The 21440-nt window shown below is 40.1% G+C and overlaps 1 protein-coding gene across 3 annotated transcripts in view; it reads right to left on the bottom strand.

Moving 5' to 3' along the window:
- Nucleotides 1–21440, bottom strand: part of TRIO (trio Rho guanine nucleotide exchange factor) — a 342164-nt gene that overhangs the window by 186741 nt on the left and 133983 nt on the right. For all 3 annotated transcript variants that reach the window (XM_081288471.1, XM_081288470.1, XM_081288472.1), the window contains exons 3-6: nucleotides 14879–14993; nucleotides 8926–9118; nucleotides 6089–6601; nucleotides 4039–4161 (exon numbers count right to left, since the gene is read on the bottom strand). In XM_081288471.1, coding sequence (XP_081144597.1) covers nucleotides 4039–4161; nucleotides 6089–6601; nucleotides 8926–9118; nucleotides 14879–14993 — 944 coding nt within the window. The remainder of the gene's footprint in view (nucleotides 1–4038; nucleotides 4162–6088; nucleotides 6602–8925; nucleotides 9119–14878; nucleotides 14994–21440) is intronic.

Raw genomic sequence — 21440 nt, forward strand, 5'->3', positions numbered from 1 at the left:
CTCTCTGGGTTTCCATAAATCCTAAGTACTGGCTCCAATTTCTATTTTTCAAACCACAGAATTATAAAACAACTAGCTAAAAAGCATAATTGTCAAGCACAAAGCAATCAAACACATAAGTGGGTGCACACAAATATACTATTCCTCATTTCTTGGCTTCAAATACCGACAAGGATCCAAATGGCAAGCAGTCGCACAGAAATGAAGCAACTAACTAGAACCCAGAAACCAGAAAACACACACACAGCAACTGAAGACTATTCACGAAAAAACAAGTTCTCCTTTCTACATCAGCCCAAGTCCATCTTTTTGGTGCCAGCAGAAAATACCATATAAATATATCTACTTTCTCTTAGGAAAATGCACCAAGGTAGAACCAGAAATAATGCTGTGTTCAGCCACATCAATGTTTATAGCAGCACAATTCACAATAGCTAAACTGTGGAACCAACCTAGATGCCCTTCAGTGGATGAATGGGTAAAAAAAAAAAAAAGTGGCATATATACACAATGGAATATTACTCAGCAATAAAAGAGAATAAAATCATGGCATTTGCAGGTAAATGGTTAGAGTTGGAGAAGATAAATCCCAAAAAACCAAATGCCTAATGTTTTCTCTGATATAAGGAGAATATTTCAATCCCAAAAAACCAAATGCCTAATGTTTTCTCTGATATAAGGAGGCTGACTCATAGTGGGGTAGGGAGGGGGAGCATGGGAGGAATAGATGAACTCTAGATAGGGCAGAGGGGTGGGAGGGACAAGGAGGGGGCAGGGGGTTAACAATGATGGTGGAACATGATGGACATTATTATCCAAAGTACATGTATGAAGACATGAATTGGTGTGAATATACTTTGTATACAACCAAGGATATGAAAAATTGTGCTCTCTCTACCTAATATGAATTGTAATGCATACCACTGACATATAAAAAATTAATTTAAAAAGATAAAATCAGAGAAATAAAGATGCTATTAAAAAATAAATAAAAGCATGAGTACACTAGAAAAAAAATGCTGTGTTCATATTTAAGTAAAGCTTTTTCTACTGTGTTGAAATTCCTATTTAAGTCTACCAGTTACTCCAAAAATAGGATGAAGGCTTTTAAAAAAGAATTTTTAAACTCTTGCTTTTTTTGGAAAACACATTCTCCCCACGGCACTTCACCTTCCACCTGCAATCATCTCTGGGGTCAGTAGTGCATCCAAAGTTGGCGGCAGGTTGTGCACACCTTCAATAATCCCAAGATGTTTTTCTTCACATACTTACCATTTATGACACTGCCACCACACTGTTCCTCCCTGTGGATCTCCAGATACAGGCCTTTCGGCTCCTCCCACTTGTCCCTAATCGAATTTTCCCATTTCCTCCTGTCTCCCTTCCTAAGGCAGCTCTGAGCCACTCTCCCAGTGCCTTCCACAAAGCCCTGAAACAGCTTCCTCCCGGCCCCATGGTGTCTGCAGCCCACCCTTGGAAAGCACCTAGAGAACTCACTGTCCATTGTTTCTTTGTACCTTCTTTTATTCATTCTTTCCCTCTATTTCTCACCCAAACTAGAACTTGGTAGAGTTGCCTCAGTTTGGGTTTACAGAGCCACAGGAGTCCAGCCTGAATTGCTTGAGTTGCATATACAGGTCAGAATCAGCTAGAAAGAGAAGGAATTTTGGAAGGCTGTGCCAGTCAAGGCCATGATCAGTGGGAATGGACCTCAGTTGCTTGTGTGATGACATTAATTATCTAACTAGTTAAATAAGTTAAATACAATGTACCCATTCTCTTAAGCATTTTATTCTTCCCTCCCTCATCTCAAAGTGACAGTGATTTAGAATTGTTAATTTCCCTTTCTCTGAATCCTTAAAGAGGTAAAGCCAATCCAAACAGTCTGTTGGGAAGAACACAAGAAGATGCCCTCAGTTAGGATCTGGAGAAGAGCAGTGTATTCAGATGGCTGTACTATGGGAACCACTCATCAAACTCATTATACTAACAGTTTACTGCATCATTTTATTTCCCATTCTGTGTACTACACCTTTTCTTTCTCTCCATCACCTATAGCACATAGAAAAGAATACAGCAGCCGACAAACTAATAGCAAGCCTGTATTCAGATGTGTCAATGTGCAAGTTCCTCCATTAAAAGTACCTATACCTAAATTCCTCTCACCATAGCTTTTCAGAAATAAGTGTTGTAGGACAAGGAGCATAATTGTTGGTAACCAGATTGTCAACTGGTTGTTTGCAAAACACTGTAAGTAGCAAGAGAAAGGGCTGGAGGTTTGTAGGCCTTATTCTGTATAGACAGATGTCATGGATATTACTAAGGACTCATGGACATGTTTAGAATGAGGGACAGGACTATTCCAGAAACTCCCCCAGCAGTCATCACCCAGCCCCGTATACAGAGGTACTACATTCCTCCCAGTTAAAATTTAAACTTATAAAAATAATACAGGTAATATTAAAAATCTTTAAAAAACAAAAACAATAGATACTACCTATACCTTTAGGAGTTCCTTACCTTCTTTAATTGTATTTTTAATTATTACATCCTAGGTAATAATTGCCACCAAACAAGTACTACATGTTATACACTATTTTTAGTGCTTTACAAATACAAAGTGAATAGTATCCGTAGTTTCAATTAGGCAACTGAGGCTCATAAAGGTCAAGCAAACTGCCTGAGGTCCCACAGCATGCAGAAAGTCAGAAGTGAAGTTTCTGTAGCTGCAGCTTCTTTCCTGTCTTCCACATCATGCTTCCCATTCTCTCCATTCTTGAGTCTGTCACTGATACTGCTACGGGGAGGGAGTATGTTTTCTGTTCATTCCTAGAATACATTATATTATTTCTGATTTTTAAAGTATGTTGTATAGTATTGTATGTGGATAAAATGTACCTTTTGCCACTAGTTGAAGTTTCAGAAGATTCAGAAAAAATTAATAACAATTTTGTAAGAAGAAATTTTTCTAAGAAGCTACCCCCAAAGGTAACATTTTGGCTTTCCTTATTATCTATGTCCAGGTTTGATGAATTGAACGGACACTATCTTCCCTCAAAGTGTAAAATTTTTTGATGGAGAAAGGAAGGGAGGGAGGGAGGAAGGAAGGAAGACAGACAAAAATAGAATTGCCAAATCTTATCTTTAATTACCTAAATTACCTAAACTGTAGCACTTTTTCACCAAACTTTAACTGAATGGCATCTTCCTCTGTCTTCATATTGTTTTAATACACTATGTTATAAGGCTTAAAAGTAGTTTATTCTCACTATTCTCACAGAGAAGGCTAGAAGTTCAATCTCAAATTCCTTGTCCCTGAAGAGAAAATTTCTAGAACCCAAACTATTCATGGAAACAAGCATATATCCTTAGAACAACATAATTTTAATTTAGTTTCACTAACCATAAAAATATGATAAAAGTGCTATTCAAAATTCAATGTTTGTTTCTTAGGATGAGGTTCAACAGTGGCCCTTCTGTTCTACAGGCTTCTGAAAGAGTCACAGCAGCAGCTCAGGGCATCAAAGGCACCAATCTCCAAGGAACCTGAGGTTCCAGGCCAGGCTAAAGGTCAGCTCCAGCCTTCCAGCTCAACTTGGAAGAAATCCTGTTTTAGAAGAGCTGGTGTGCCCAGATGATGGCAGGCTGGCCTCATGCTTAGTATGAACGGAGCCTGCAAACTGGCAGTGTCCATTTAGGAGATCAGTCTCCTTATAGAAGCTTTCCTGGAGTCTCTGCAGCTCCCGGGAAGCAGAGCACAGGAGTGGTGTCAACAGTGCTGAGCTAGTCAAGAAACAGGTTCAAGTTTCACTGGTTTGTTTGCTTGTTTTCATTTTTGTTTGTTTAAAACATAAAAAGAAGATCCTTAAACATTCTAACACAGTAAAAATCCCTATAGGTGAAGGTCAACTTCTACAGGGTCACTCTGAAGGCCCCATATCCTCTCTGCAAAGGTTCTGGTACTCACATGACAAGACACCTCCCATTTGTTAAAACGCTTTGACATGACAGGATCCACCTGTTCTGATGACGGCTTACCATACAGTTCATAGCAAAGTGATTGTGCTGCGTCTGAAGCTCCATTGCATGAGGGTGGCTGGTCCCAATCTCTGTGTAACTGTTTAGAAACAGGCCTTTGTTGTGTGTAATCCAGTCAAACATCTACCAGAAGAAAAAGACAACCTGGAATCACTGCAGAACAAGAAGTGTCTGAGGGGGCCACACCAACAAGAGTGACTTCTTTCCTCAACAACTTCTCAGGTGTCAGACTAGAAGAGTCTTTATTTCTAAGAACAAGTCAGTACTTCTGAACTTGCAGGATCTATAAGAAAACTTAGATAATCTAACGATGAGGAATTACGAAGCAGATAAAACGTACTCCAGCCCTCTAGGAATTACCATTAGAATACTCCTGTCTTCTGACTTGTAGGCCAGGACTCCTACTACTGTGAACCATTTGCCTCACTACTTTTCAACTAAGGACCTGTAGGTGGAACTAGGCACCTACAGGTCTCTGAGTGAGGTTGGTTCTGTCCAGATTACTGACAGCAAAACCGATGACTAAAAGATAACATTCTTTATTATTTTTTATATTTATTTTTTAGTTGGGCACTGTATCTTTATTTTATTTATTTATTTTTATGTGTTGCTGAGGATTGAACCCAGGGCTTCGCACATACTAAGCAAGCACTCTACCACTGAGCCACAACCCCAGCCCAGATAACATTTTTTAATAAAAGAGTAAACAGAGATGGGGGCAAGAGCAAACAATAAGATATCCTGAGAAGTTAAGACTTGGTGAAATGTTAACAATGATTGTGGTTTAAGTCACAGGTTACTTGGATAAGGATATCAATTAGGATTCTCAGGAGGGAATTCTTAGGATTCTTAGGAGTTCCTTATCTGCTTTAATTATATTTTTAATTATATTGATACATCCTAGGCAATAATTTCCACTTAGCGAGTATTTTTTTGTGTTTTTATTTTTAGTGTTTTTGCAAACACTAAAAGTAGCATAGTTCAGTAGTAGAGCACTTGCCTAGCATGTGGTAGGCCCTGGGCTCAATCCCCAACACAACAATAATGAAAGATTTGCAAAGAAAACATTTGAGGAAACAGAAATAACTATCAATTAGCTTTGTTACACTGTCTTGAACCAGAATCCCAGAGATAGTAACGAGTTTTACCAGTATTTGGAAGAAAAATTTGTTCTAGTATCTTTGACAAGGCACTCCTTAAGACTAAAGTACACTAACAGGTTAAAAGTGTACTGAATAATACTGGATTTTCACCTTTAAAAAGATCCTTTTGTATCAAAGATTTCTAATACAATTTTTTTGCTTCATAGACTATTTTCCTGTCCATGTGGGGGAAAAAGAATTCAACGAACTCAGATGAAGCATGATAAATTCACCCATGTTCATGGCTTATAACACACTCCTATGATAAATTCACCCATGTTCATGGCTTATAACACACTCCTGTTTGCAAGGGTCCCACTTTCACATTGCTAAGACTGCATGAGTCAATAATTGATAAGAATTCACTTTGACTAGCTGGTTTTTCTGGTGTACAATAATAAAACATGAGACTAATAAGTGATTATTACCTGTATTACCTAGAAACTTACTTTTAAGGCATTACTCACCTTTTATTTTAAAAACACATTCAAATATAGATCTGACTGGGGTTCTCTCACTGGCTTTGTATGAGAGGAAAAGCAACTATTAGCAAAATGCACACATAGTTACAGGTTTTGATAACACAATCCAACACAATTAACACTCTTTTTAACTGAAAATTCCCTTCTTGTCTATCTTACAGGAATTCTAAACCAAACCATCAGTAATTTTAACTCAAACGTTAATTTTTTTCTAAAACAGCACTGAACTGCACAATGAGTAAAATGAGAAGACAGACTGAAGAGCAGTCTCTGATAAACCTTGCTGGTGTGTAACAAACATGGAAAATGTAGTCCTACCATTCCCCACCTTCTCCCCTCCGTGCACCTGACCACCCCAGCCTTGGCTGCCTAGACCCAGGAGCTTCCCTCCATGTCTGGTTTTGGCATGTAACGCCCCTTCTTTACCTTTTCAGCATCTTGTTCAAACAGCCTCAGCTGAAAGCATTGGTCCAGCTTCAACTTCCTCACATGCCACATCTGATGCAGATGCTGCCGGGTCGAGTGCAGCCTATCTAGCATGGTGGACACCTTGGGCAAGAGGTTCTGTAGGTCCGCATTACCTGACCCTGAGTTCTTTTTGGGAAAACTATCGCTGCTCTGAATTCTCTGAAGCAGCTTCTGTCCCTCCAAATCCAAGTCCTCAATGGGGGCTTTAATCACCTTCTTCTTCAGCTGAGAATGTTCCTCTATCATATTCCGAGCCCCTTCTAGGTCCTGAGGCAACTCCTTCTTAGCAAGGATGTCCTGAAGTTCCTCTAGCCGGGACAGCATGTGGGTTGCATTGCTAATGTAGTCTTCAAAAGCAACTCTGATTTCAATCCATTCTTCATGGTTGTATTCCAGGCAGCCATCAAACTCAGGAGTTAGCTGAGAAGGATCAACTACTTTGGTAAGGCCTTCTAAAGAGACCATGTTTGTCTTAAGGAAAAAAAAAATCACATATAAGAAGATGAACCAATTCTATATGGTTTTAATGTAATTTGCAGTGCTTAGTCACAGATTTTCAGTGTTAATCTATTCACAGAAAACATGACATACCTGGTTCTGGCTCCATAAAAACAAATGAGGATGCAAGATGCATTATTAGTACAATGAATGAAAAATCTGCTATAGTAACAGATATTAGCTGGAATACCTAGGATTACAGAATCACGTTTTTCATAAGACCTAAAGCAATTAGACTCCTTTCCAAGAATATGGAGATTAACCTACTCAGGCACATTAAGCCAGAAACAGGTTAAATTATAAGCACACAGCAGACATTTCAAAAGTATCACTTTCATAGATGTATTATTCTACCCATTCTTTCCTCTCCATTTGTCATCTCCTTCCCAGTAGAAAACTTTAGGGGGTCCCTGCTATTTGCCTTCACACCAATGTCTTCCTTGTAGGCTTCAAAAACCCTTTTGGAATATTTATTTGTGGGCTGCTTATTAAATAATAAGTGTTAGTCCAACCAGACCACCCTCATCAGTTCTTTTTGTCCCTCCCTTACTTCCCACTAAGTAACAGATGATATGATATGAATAACTTTCTCTGAATTTGGAAACTATCCCAGGTTTAGCAAGAAAGTTGACAGAGGCTCTTCACAGAGCTAAAGTCAAAGGGAACATTCACTATAATAATCTGCTGTGATTCTGAGCAGCCCAAATGCCATATATAATCTTTCATTCCAATTTAACAGCAACAAGTCAATTACCATTGAAGCAAGGAATCTTAACCTCGCCCGATCAGAATGGGAAGCAGGCTGATAATCAGTATTAGGCCTCAAGTACAACATGAAGTAGGGAGGATTAAATGCAAAGGCCAAGGCAAAGGGAAAAAAGCATGGCCTAGGACCAAATGATAAGCAGGAAAGGACTGGTTTAATCACACCTCTGTCACCTCCAGATTCACAGAAACCTAGAACTCCATGTTGGCTCTTACAAGAAAGCAAGAGGCAGAAGGGCCAGAAAGTGGGACTCAGTTTCTAACCCAGCACTTTTGCTGCAGATGCAATCCTATTATTGCTGGATTTCAGTAACCTCCATGGAGACAACCATTCAGAGAGGCTGTGACCATGGAGAGATAACCCTATTCAGCAGGAAAACTGAGAGAGGTACTAGAGAGAGTTCTAAATTGGACTACAAAATATTTGTGTGGATTATATTGCCAAGCCATTATTTTTACTTAGAACATTTATAATTAAATACCACACACTTTAAATTCTACATTGAAAAAATTTTAAAAAGGAAAGAAAAGAACTAAGACCCAATAAATTGTCTTCCAAAATCACTAAGTGTACAAAGATAAAAGCTTACTTTATCTTTCACCTAAACTTGTTCAGTATAGTGTCAAATTTAAATTAAAAACAAGTACAGATTCCAAATAGCAAAATCAGTACTATGAAAAACAGATTCAAAAATCCAAGTAATACACATGAGAAAACACTTTGAAAAGTACAGCATATAGCCTAAATAACACATGAATGCATATGAAACCTAATGTTTGGGCAGGGATGTCAGAAGAAGGAAGCTATTCAACCAAAAATTATTATAACTATTAGAAAATATACCAATTTATTACAGAATAGAGCATGAACCAAATTTTAAGCTGTTCAGAATAATCATCTCATTAAACCTTGTCAGAACTGTGGTATCCTAAGGAAAGCTGGTTAACAGTGAAAAGGAAAACAAGTTAGCAGGCTGAGGTTTGCTTTCTATAACTGCAAGACAGCAATCCTCTATGCCTAACTGAATTCAGGACAGTTTTTAGGGGAATACCTCTTTTTCATAAATGAGAGACCTATTATGTGCAGTAAGTGACAACCATTCTCTCCAACATCTATGACAGGAGGAACTCAGTCTCCTCCATACTAATCCTTCAGGAAATTTAAAGTGGGTTGTTTCTCCCCATCATTCATTCCCTCACCTCCAGGGATGAAGCAGTGATGATGAATCTGCAGTCCTAAAAAGTCCCTGTGCTGCATGGCTGAGCTCAATTCAGGAAAAGGCTTCTCCTTCCAAGGGAAACCCCATGCCCTCAGCAGCCTGGCAACCCACCCCAGAGAACTGGGATGATGAAAGCAACCTTGTTACTTTATATAGTAACTAAAATTCTACCTTCGGTATATACAAAAGGCATGCAGTTCCTGTTCAATACTGGTTTTAAAGATCTATTATCAGCCTAGAATGTGAGAATAAGTCAGCTTTTGATGAGCCACATGATTGGTTTAGTGAGTTTGGCTACACAAGGGAAGTTACCTCAAATTCAAATTTAGAACTGCCAAAATTCGTCCTCTGTTTCTGCCAGAAGTTGTCTGGCTTGATTATCAGGGCGACGTGGATGCAGCAGGGGAAGGATTCCTGCAGGATCTTCAGTAGGGGCTTAATGGAGTCCCATTTGGACCCACGCATGTCCACAATCACCGTGAAGCCTCGCTTGCAGACTTCCTCACTGTGGAGAAAAAAAAAAAATCACAGGCTTAAGGCATGGGCTACAGCTCCTGCCACAAGGCCTGCTCCACCTCATGGAGCACCAGATGCCACTTCCTTCATTCTGCACACTGACCTCAAGAACCAGAGTGCACAGCCATCTCACATGGCAGCTCAGCTTCAACTGGATCCAGGAGAGAACAGAACCAAACCACATGTGCATCGAGCAGCAGTGACGGTTCCAAACAGGGTTTGACTTCACAAAACCTTTAGAATTTAAATTTTGGTTTTGTAGCCTGACTTCTCCTCAGGAGGAAAATAACAACCATCATGCTCATTTTCCTCGCCTTTGATGCATTAATTGATCATATACTCGTCTAGTAACTACTACTGGCAAAGGTCTCCGGAAAGAACAAAAGAGGTACAAACCCACAATGGCATGCAGAGACTAGGTCCAGGACAGAACTTACCCACGGCTCTGAAAACGGCACTCACCAGTGTGTCTAGCAGTGCTGAGGGCTTCTCAATGCCCCATTTTGTTCCCATTCCCCTATCCCTGGCCCTTACACTATCTCAGAGGTTCTCCAAGTATGGTCTACCCATCTCTGGGGTTCCTCTCACTCTTCTGGCAGGCCCTGTAGGGCACATCTAATTCTGTAGTAGTGCTGAGGCTTTATTTGCCTTTTACATCTGGTTGCACTGATGCAACCAGTGCATTGATGGTACAAAAGTAATGGTGGTAACAATTTTGACCCCTGGTACAAACCAATGCCATGCTGGGAGTCATCATATTCTTACTCTTCAGGTTCTTGGCAGTTAAACAAACAAAAATGCTAATTTCAGTCAGATGCAGTGCACATGCTTCTAATCCCAGCACTCAGGAGGCTGAGGCAGGAGGATCACCTGAGCCCAGAAGTTTGAAACCGGCCTGTGCAGTACAGAAAGACCCAGTCTAAAAAACAAAACAACAAACAAGTTTCTAATTTCAGTAAATCTCAACCCCTAAGTATATTCCCATATAATGCACAGTTGCAATAAAGGGTCCAGGTGTCCTGAAACAGTCGAAAAGTACCTGGTCTCATTATAACTTCCAGGATACATATGGAAGCTCTGATGCTGGCTTCCAAATGGCCCCATAGCTAAGGAGCCACCATAATCCTCACTATTACAGGTGGACTCTAACCATCTGCTCCAACTATTGATACCAGTGCAACACTAACAAGGTAATGACTGCAAGGTCTTGGGAATATACCTAAGACCTGATGAGCACTCAATGAGATAGAGGTTTTCACCTAATGCAAATGTACTATGATGATGGGAAGACATTTGACATTTTTCTGCCTCATATAATTACCCTAAAAAAACTATTCTCAACTGAAAACTGAAATGCTTTCACTAAGTAATGTTTAAAAGCTAACAACAGAAAAGCAAAAACTAAAACTGATTTCCTGCTTTCTTACACAATCTTGTTCCTCTATCTTCCTACCTGCCCCCCTCATTTCTTATGTTTATTCAAACCATCAGAGTAACTGGCTTTCAGAGATTCACAAATGCAAAGAACTTATGACATACACATCAGTATAAGAGAGGTGTCACGTAAGCATTCCAGAAATGTCTATATGTACTCCAGCAGTAGAACCCAGCCACAGAGAATATAGTGTGTAAAGCCATGAAGAGAAAACAGATGATCCAGCAGCCTAGCTCATCCCCTGAATGGTGAGGAAGTGAAGAAGTGGTGTGATTAACCTGTTAACGCCCCCAGTGAAGATGCACCTGACAAGATCTGGCACTGGCTCAAGGGCTCCTCCTGAGATCACTATCACTTCTTCAAACAGCAGGTCCCAGCACAATCCCAGTAACATCATAGATAGAAATGTCATTTGTTTTTTAGCCTTCTTCAAAAACCTAGAGGAAACAGTCTTCTAAAGTTCCCTGAGACACAGAAACTAAGTACTCTGGGTCTGTGTGGGCTCTAATAGGGTTTGCAATTCTGCAAGGTTCCCATCACAGAGACTCCAGGGCTCTGAGGCGCTGAGGCAAGTGCTGCCTGAGCACAGGAGGAGGGTGCCTGCTGTCCGGCTGAGGCATTCAACTTCAGGTTCACAAATGCAGCTACTATACACCAAAGACAGGAAACTGGAAAACCAAACCGTAGCAATGTGTTTGTTTTACTAGCTGCTGTTTGGCAGACTGCATTTCAAGTACCAGTCTTTATCACACCAAAATAAATTCCCTTGCAGCCTCTCTCCCAGCGTGCCTTACACAATATGCACACAAACTACAAAGCCCCTGCACTTGAAAGGGCTTGAGAGGAATCCTGAGTAGCTCTAGACCTAACAGGAACAAGCCTGAGAACAATAAAACCAAAGGGTACACCAAGCATGCCCAGTCCAGTTTACAGGAGAATTAGCTATTCTACTTCCTCCAGCATCAAATGGCCATCATCCAGTGACTTCCCAAGTAGTGGAAACAGCACACTACTGGGCTGGGAGGCACAGCCTTTCCATGCATTTGCTCTAATATGGTCAAAAGTATGGTCTAGTATTGTCATCATGAGGACAGCAGTGACTGGTGAACATCCTCAAATCCAGCTGCTCTAGATAAGCAGTAGCCAACAGGAGGACTCTAAGCTCCGTCTCTACTTAAAGACAGACATTGTTTTTTAGAAAGCATGATTAACCAGTCTTCTAACAGTTTTACTTAAGAGTCCCACTTTATTTGTAAGATAAAGAAAAGCCAGATAAAACTAAGTAAGCCAGATTTCTAAAAGTAAAAAATTTTACTTTCTTCAGTTCCAAGATGAATAAAGTACCTTATATGTGAGTGTACTTAAATCAATCAATCAAAAATCATCACATTATTTCATTAAGGACAAGAGGGTCAGAGTGGTTTATCCATATAATTACCATAAAACATTCAAACAACAAGTGCAATAATCATGTTACTTTCATCACTGTGCAGGAATCCCAATGATACCAGCAAGAACTGCGCTGCTACTAGCTCCTCTTACACAGGTGATAAAAAAGTCCTCGGTCGGGGCTGAGGATGTGGCTCAAGGGGTATCGCGCTCGCCTGACATGCGCGGGGCACTGGATTTGATCCTCAGCACCACATTAAAAAAAATAAAATAAAATAAAAATGTTGTGTCCACTGAAAAACTAAAAAATAAATATTAAAAAATTCTATCTTAAAAAAAAAAAAAAGTCCTCACTCATCAACCCTGTGGATCCACTCTGTTATCCAACTGTTATTTCAAAGGGGAGTGGGGAGGTGACCCAAGTAATAGCACTCAAACAACTCAGAGCTACTCGGGTCACACTAACGTTCGACTGTGGGACACAGACACTGGAGAAGGTGTGCAGAAGAAATCAACACAACCTGCTTCTAGAAAGCATGGCTGAAGGAAGGAAGAGAGCACCCAGAAGAGGAGATCACGGTACCACTACTGAAGCAGTTCCTACACTGGGGCACTGGGCTGGTGTGCATGAAGAACCCTGCTCAACACACAGGGGACCCCAAGGTATATTGTACAGTATCTGTTACAGTTTCAATATTAGGTGTCCCTTAAAAGCTCATGTGTGAGACAATGCAAGAAGGTTTAGAGGTGAAATTATTGAGTTATAAGAGCCTTAACCCAATCAGTGAATCAATCCCTTGATAGAGATTAATGAAATGGTAACTGTAGGTAGGGTATGGCTGGGGGAGGTGGGTCTCTGGGGGTGCGACTTTGGGATATATATTTTTTGAGCTGGGCTTAGTTCTCTGCTTCCTGGCTTCTGCCCAACTCTTCCACCAATGTTTTGCCTCACATCAATCCCCAAGGAATGGAGCCTGCTGTCTATGAACAGTTTTACTTAAGAGTCCCACTTTATTTGTAAGATAAAGAAAAGCCAGATAAAACTAAGGTCCCTTAAGTAAAACTGTTAGAAGACTGGTTAATCATCTTTATGATCATCCATGAAGATGTTTTTTCTTTAAAGTTGGTCATCTAAATGATCCAAAATGTACTTGACTCAATTATTTGAGATCAAGGAAATAGAAATATTTTTTATATTTACTATCAACATAGATTTCAAAACTAGACAGCAAATTGTCAAAGGTATATATACCATTCCAATTATGTAAATATTTTTAAATCATCTAGATGGATGATTTAAAAATTCAACATTCACTCATTCATTCATCTATTTTGGTGCTAGGGTGGAACCCAAGGCCTTGTGCATGCTAAGCACATGTTCCACCACTGAGCTACACCCCCAGCCCCAACTTTAATTTTTGATTAACCCACTGGATAGTACCACTTTTGTTGGCAAGAGAAGTTGTCTGTTGTTTTTTTTTTTCAAGATCATCCTATTTTGCTATTTCTATCAATAGCACTGAATCTGGCACACAAGAACTGAGTAGTAGTAGCTATAACTATATTATTATTTATAAATGACAGTGAGTAGTAAATAACTAATAAACCCTTGCCCCAACCTATGATTTCCACTGTTAAGCAGTCCAAAGAAGTACCAGAATACGAGGAAAGAGAAACTGCTTTCCATATGTGTAAGGAGGCTCTATTTATTTAGTCACTGGTGACATACAGTGGTAGTTTTCCCATGAAGGACACTTAATAGAAATGTACAAGAGTAACCCTTAACAGGTTAAATCATCAAGACTTCCAAAAACCACTGCAAAGATCTGATACCAAAGGGCCCAGTTGTCTTCCCTGGTTGGTGTCATTAAACAGGTTATAAGCATCACAAACCACCAACTATAGTTGATCAGTTACATTTAACTCAACTTTTAAAAACCCATTACATTGTTATTGACTACTTCACATTATTCTTTTGCTTAACGCATCCCTTAAAGTTACTATCTACACCAGCTCCTCCTCTGCCAAGTCTTGTTTCACATGTTCAAACTGAGTCTCTCAAGAAGTGCCTGCTCACTCCACTGAAGACATCATCGGTGCTCTCAAGCAGCTTGCATGTTTCCTGAATAAAGAAACCCAGGGAGTTCCCCTTTCTTTACAGGGAAGCACGCCTCCAACTGTCACACCCAATCTCTTGGTCCAGGCATGGCTATGTTTTTGGATTCTTTTTTCCAAGAAATACCTGGAAAAACTAAATGAAGGTTTTAACGAGGGGGAAATCTCTGTTCTTAGAGCAGAAGTGAAAATTCTAATCTCCTCAGGTTTGACACAGAATGATTCCTACAATGCAATGCTCCTCACTTCAGGGCTCTCCAGAAAATATAGCATTACTTGTCCTTGGCATTCTTCAGCATCCACATGAAAAATTTCCCTATCACTAATGGAGTCTCACAGATGTAATGGGGTTCCCAAGCTGATGTAGCGTATATTAGCTGATGAGGATTTTTATGCCCCCACAAACTTCATGCTACAAAGCAAGAGAATATTTGTAAAGAACAGAAGATCAGCATGAGAACAGAAATGCACAATCAAAAACATCACTAGATTTCTAACCATGCAGTTCACCGAGTCTTGGTGCTGGACGTATTACTGGTGACTATTGGATTTCTAACACAGGTGGTTGGGATCTTAAAGTCCCAGGTAAATGAGATTCCCAAATCCACTATCAACACACAATGTTCTTCAACACAAAATGCCTAACTTCTTGTCCTTGCCCCCAGAATATTTTACATAAGATGAAAATTTTGAATGAGGAGAAAGATCGTTTAAGGTCATGGCTACCACTTGGCTGTTTCCTAAAAGCATAGTGCCACATCTCTTGGAACTATGAAAAGAGTGACAGGCCACAAGCCTCACAGAACTTACCTAGGAATGCAGGCTAGATATGAAATGAGTCTCCTGAGATCCTCCTGCCGTATTCTGTCATGATTGCTGCGGGCTGGAAATGTTAAAATGGGACCTCCACGCTTATCTCTACCACCTAAAAAACAAACATTGGGAACACATTTAGACTAAGGAGGATGAGACGGGACTCTCTATGAGCCATTTCAACTCCAATATTGTCATCTATTTACTCAGTCCAAATGATACCTAAGTCAACCACAGAGTGTGGAAGAATCACGCACCGCCCAAGAGTCCTCATGTCATCTGAGCTATGTAAGGCTGCTGTATCTCCTCTCAGGACTCAGAAGAACAAGTCTTAGTTTGAAGGCCAAATAGAAGATTTGGCCTTGTCTTTTCCTTCAGTGTGTTGGAAGAATGCCTTCCTTTAAGTTAATATGTGAGGAGAAAACGTTCTTGTGTGTGTGTGCTCCAGTCACCTCCGAACCGCCTCTCTCGCCTCTCTACTCCTTCCTCACCACCCCTTCCTTCCCTATGCCCTCCCCTGCATTCTGAACCTTTTCTTCTGCATCGCTTAAACTTGGTTCTTAAAAGTCTTAAAAGGAAAAAGAAAAGAATGCTATTCAAAGTTTATCCCAATGATGACCTTTTAAATATGGTATCTGCTGCATCTGACCACCAACAGGCAAGCTTTGCCAATCTCTTACATAAAGTCACATGTACAAAAGAGAAGGATGGGCATGAAAACACTTTAGAGCAGAACTAGATTAGCTCAAGGACTTGAGAAAAATTACACCATACACCAGGAGTACAAATCTCAGTGCATTTGACCTTGACAGGCAGGCAGGCAGATTTCTCATTGATAGGAACACAATCCGAACAAAGTACCACTGGGTATTTTTGGTGAAACTGTCACATTTACTCTATTACTTCCCTCAAGGTTGTAGGTAAAGTAGAAAAGGAAAATAAATTCTTCTATAAGAGGTCCTTCATTTAGTTTTATGACTCTGATCATCTCTCTTCAGAAAATCTCAAACTTCAAGTTTCAATACAAAACTCTTAATTATTCTGTGTACCAAAAACAATTGGCAGGGATAAAATTAAAATCCAAGCAAGAAAACAACAACAAAAAACCTTCCTTTTAGTATGATCAAAATAATATACAATGCTGGGTACAGTGGGGCATGCCTATAATCCTAGCAGTTTAGGGGGCCGAGAGAGAAGGATTGCAAGTTCAAGGTCAGCCTCAGCAACTTAAGAGAGGTCCTAAGATTCTGTCTGAAAACAACAACAAAACAAACAAACAAAAAATATACACACACAGCAGAAGATGCTGGTATTTTGAAAATGTGTTTTACCAATATGTTCTTTCCTATTTTCTAGAATGCATACACACATTCTAAACAGTATAAAACTTAATTCTGACTGAGAATACTTAAAATGATTCTCATGTACTGTCTAGTCATATAACCTAAAGGAAGTCTTTTTTTTTCTTTTTTTTTTATTGGTTGTTCACAACATTACAAAGCTCTTGACATATCATATTTCATACATTAGATTCAAGTGGGTTATGAACTCACAATTTTTACCCCAAATGCAGATTGCAGAATCACGTCGGTTACACATCCACATTTTTACATAATGCCATATTAGTGACTGTTGTATTCTGCTGCCTTTCCTATCCTCTACTATCCCCCCTCCCCTCCCCTCCCATCTTCTCTCTCTACCCCATCTAAAGGAAGTCTTAAAATATCTGTAACTCAGAGAAGAGAGAAAGATGGCGGCGGAAAGTGAGTAAGCCGCACCGTGCTCCGCGCCGCCGCGTCTGAAAAGATGAGGTAAAGATCATTAAAGGAGATCTGTCGACAAAAACCCAGCACCGTGTCAAGAAAGGGGCCTAGGTGGAGTGAATCCGCCACGAATCCAGCCAAGATGGAGGGAGTCCATCACGACTTCAGCACGAGCAGTAAGGCTGCAGCCCCAGCTGCACGGCTCTATCGGTCCTTTCTCCTTCTCCTCTCCGCCTCTCCGCTTTGCTTCTCCCCAGCTGTCTCTCCTCCCAAGCTCAGTCTCTAAATCTAGATCTCAATTTCTTTCCCCCACCCCGCCGGCTCTCCCGCATGTCCGGTACCCGGCCCGCGCGGCCCCGAGGCGCCGCCTCCCCTCCCCCAACCCGCACCCCCTCCCCAGGGGTCCCGAAGGCTGCCACCGCCGCCACCGCCTCCCACGGAGCACCATAGAGCAGACTCTTCACCGCGCGAGTGAGCTGCCGAGTTAAATGAAACAGCTGATAAGATGAGTGACAATTTAAAATCCAAGTGATCCGAGAACACGCACTGAGCCCTGATCGGCTGAATTCAAACTCCCGTTCACCTGCTTCCCACAGACAAACAGCTATGACTCAGCATTAATCCATCCGGCTGAAACAACTGGTCAGCCCTTCTCATCCTACGAAGGTAAATGCCTACCGAGCCTTCATAAGTAGTGGCCACAGGTTTGAAACGGGGCTTGGGAGAGACAGTAAGGACCCACCCGTTGCATTGGTCGCCCGGCAAAGGGAAACGAACTGTCGCCATTTGCAAGAGACACCACTATGGCAGAGAACGGACGTCATCAGACTGCTGCAGAGGAGATAACTTCATTGAAACCTGCAGATACAGGTGTGTGATCCCCTAGCCTTCCCTCTCCACACATCGGGGAAACCTTAAGGGGCCCGCCCAGCTCTCCAGTGAGTGCTACAGCCAGCCCGAGGGAATCAGAGGTGGTGCGGGACCCGCGGCGCGGAACTACTGCTGCCACCAGTGCTGACTGCTGAGGTCTCTTGCACCAGCTACCGGGGGCGTGGCTACCGGAGGGCAAGTAAAATCCGCTGAGGATTCTCAGCCCCAAGCTCTACAAACTTAGGGTCTGAGGGAATGGCAAACTGGAAGAGTGTGCCCAGTCATTCATGAAAACAGGGCTCCCGGGAGCAGCAGACCTGGCGTGTAGCCAGTATTGTGGTGAGAGGGGCCTGGCTAGAGAAAAAGTGGGAAGTGGCTAGACACAAGAGGAGGCCCCAGACACTCAGGATTGGAGACTCGCCCAGTCTGGGAGGAGCTGCTGCACAGTGATTGGTTCCCGCGTATTGACAGGAGAAACTTGACCCGGTGGGCACAGCGCCACCTACTGGAAGAGAAGTTAATCAAACTCTAAGACGGCATTTATTAGGTTTTTTCTTTTTTTATTTCTTTTCTTTTTTCTTTTTCTTTTCTCTTTTTTTGGATTTGGGTTTTTCTTTCATTTTCATTTTTCTTTCTTGTTGTTTTATTAATTTTTTTTTTACAAAATATTTATTTTTATTTTTTTCTACTAATTTTAATTTTAATTTCTTTTTCAATTATTATTATTATTTTTTAAATTTTTTTCTTTTTTTAGTTCCTATTTTTTTCTTCTTTAGTCTTTTCATTTTTCTTATCCCCCTTTCTTGAATTCTACCTGCCTACTCTCATTCTCTTTAGTGACTTCTTCCCTTCCCTTCAAATACCTTTCCTCCCAAGCATCAAATTAATTTATAGGAGTAAACAGTAACTCAGCAGTCAAACAGAACAAGAAGTAACATGAGCAGCTTCAAAAAACAAGGAAGAAAAGGAGTACAAACAATGCAGGACAGCCTAACTATTCAGGAGGACCTAGAGTCATCAGAAAAATGGTCATATAAAGAACTCAAGGAACACCTTAGACAGATGGAATGGAACCTTAAAGAGGATACAAGACAGCAAATTCAAGCAGCGAAAGAACACATTGAGAATGAATTTCATAAACAGATAAAAGAAGAAGTTAAGCATCTTTATCAGGAGATAGAGATTATAAAAAATAATCAAACAATAATTCTAGAAATGAAGGAAACGATAAACCAAATTAAAAACTCAATTGAGAGTATCACTAACAGAGTGGAGCAAGTAGAAGCCAGAACGTCAGATAATGAAGACAAAATATATCATCTTGAAAAGAGTCTAGCCAACTCAGAAAGGCTGGTAAAAAATCACGAGAAAAACATCCAAGAGTTATGGGATAACATAAAAAAACCAAACTTACGAGTCATCGGGATAGAAGAAGGTACAGAGATTCAAACCAAGGGAATGAGTAACCTGCTGAATGAAATAATTACAGAAAACTTTCCAGAAATAAAAAAGGGAACAGATATATAAATTGAAGATGCATACAGGACACCGAGCACACAAAATCACAGTAGACCAACGCCAAGACACATTGTTATGAAGACATCCAAAATACAGAACAAAGAGAAAATATTAAAAGCTACAAGAGAAAGGAGACAGATTACATTCAGGGGTAAACCAATAAGGTTAACAACGGATTTTTCATCACAGACACTGAAAGCAAGAAGGTCATGGAACAATGTATTTCAAACATTGAAAGACAATGGATGCCAACCAAGAATTCTGTATCCAGCAAAATTAAGCTTCAGGTATGACAACGAAATAAAAATCTTTCATGATAAACAAAAGTTAAAAGAATTTGCAGCCAGAAAACCAGCATTGCAAAGCATTTTGAGCAAAACACTACACAAGGAAGAAATGAAAAACAATAACCAAAACAATCAGTGGGAAGTGCCTCAGTAAAGACAGAGGGCGAGGGGAAAGACAATCATGGAGAAACAAACTAAATTTTTTTTAAAAAAGGATAAACAATCAAACATGGATGGAAGGGCTGGGGATGTGGCTCAAGCGGTAGCGCGCTCGCCTGGCATGCGTGCAGCCCGGGTTCGATCCTCAGCACCACATACCAACAAAGATGTTGTGTCCACCGAGAACTAAAAAATAAATATTAAAAATTCTCTCTCTCTCTCTCTCTCTCTCTCTCTCTCTCTCTCTCTCTCTCTCTCTCTCTCCTCTCTCACTCTCTCTTTAAAAAAAAAAAAAAAAAAAACATGGATGGAAGTTCAAACCATATATCAATAGTAACTCTGAATGTTAATGGCTTAAACTCTCCAATAAAGCGACATAGGCTGGTATCATGGATTAAAAAACAAATCCAACAATATGCTGCCTCCAGGAGACACATCTGATTGGAAAAGACATACACAGGCTGAAGGTGAAAGGATGGGAAAAAATATACCACGCACACAGTTCTCGTAAGCAAGCAGGAGTGGCCATCCTCATATCGAATAAAATCGACTTCAAGACTAAGTTAATTAAAAGGGATAAAGAAGGTCATTATATACTGTTAAAAGGAACCATTCACCAACAAGACATAACAATTATCAATATTTACGCACCAAATAATGGTGCTGCGACATTCATAAAACAAATTCTCCTCAAGTTCAAGAATCAAATAGACCACAACACAATAATTATGGGAGACTTCAACACACCTCTCTCACCATTGGACAGATCCTCCAAACAAAAGTTGAATAAAGAAACTATAGAACTCAATACCACAATCAATAACCTAGACTTAACTGACTTATATAGAATATATCAACCATCATCAAATGGTTATACTTTTTTCTCAGCAGCACATGGATCCTTCTCAAAAGTAGACCATATATTATGCCATAGGGCAACCCTCAGTAAATATAAAGGGGTGGAGATAATACCATGCATTTTATCTGATCATAATGGAATGAAACTGGAAATCAATGATAAAAGAAGGAAGGAAAAATCCTACATCACATGGAAAATGAACAATATGTTACTGAATGATCAATGGGTTACAGAAGACATAAAGGAGGAAATCAAAAAATTCTTAGAGATAAACGAAAATACAGACACTACATATCGGAATCTATGGGACACAATGAAAGCAGTTTTAAGAGGAAAATTCATCGCCTGGTGGTCATTCCTCAAAAAAACAAAATACCAACAAATAAATGAGCTCACACTCCAACTCAAAGCCCTAGAAAAGGAAGAGCAAAACAACAGCAAATGTAGCAGAAGGCAAGAAATAATTAAAATCAGAGCGGAAATCAATGAAATTGAAACAAAAGAAACTATTGAAAAAATTAACAAAACTAAAAGTTGGTTCTTCGAAAAAATAAATAAGATCGACAGACCTTTAGCCATGCTAACAAAGAGAAGAAGAGAGAGAACTCAAATTACTAACATACGGGATGAAAAAGGCAATATCACAACAGATGCTACAGAAATACAGAAGACAATTAGAAATTATTTTGATAACCTATATTCCAATAAAATAGAGGATAGTGAAGACATCGATAAATTTCTTAAGTCATATGATTTGCCCAGACTGAGTCAGGAGGATACACACAATCTGAACAGACCAATATCAATGGATGAAATTGAAGAAGCCATCAAAAGACTACCAACCAAGAAAAGCCCAGGACCGGATGGGTATACAGCGGAGTTTTACAAAACCTTTAAAGAAGAATTAATACCAATACTTTTCAAGTTATTTCAGGAAATAGAAAAAGAGGGAGCTCTTCCAAATTCATTCTATGAGGCCAACATCACCCTGATTCCAAAACCAGACAAAGACACCTCAAAGAAAGAAAACTACAGACCAATATCTCTAATGAACCTAGATGCAAAAATCCTCAATAAAATTCTGGCGAATCGAATACAAAAAC

This window comes from Spermophilus citellus, assembly GCF_964194105.1.
Source record: "Spermophilus citellus genome assembly, chromosome: 1".
In the NCBI taxonomy this organism is placed as follows: domain Eukaryota; kingdom Metazoa; phylum Chordata; class Mammalia; order Rodentia; family Sciuridae; genus Spermophilus; species Spermophilus citellus.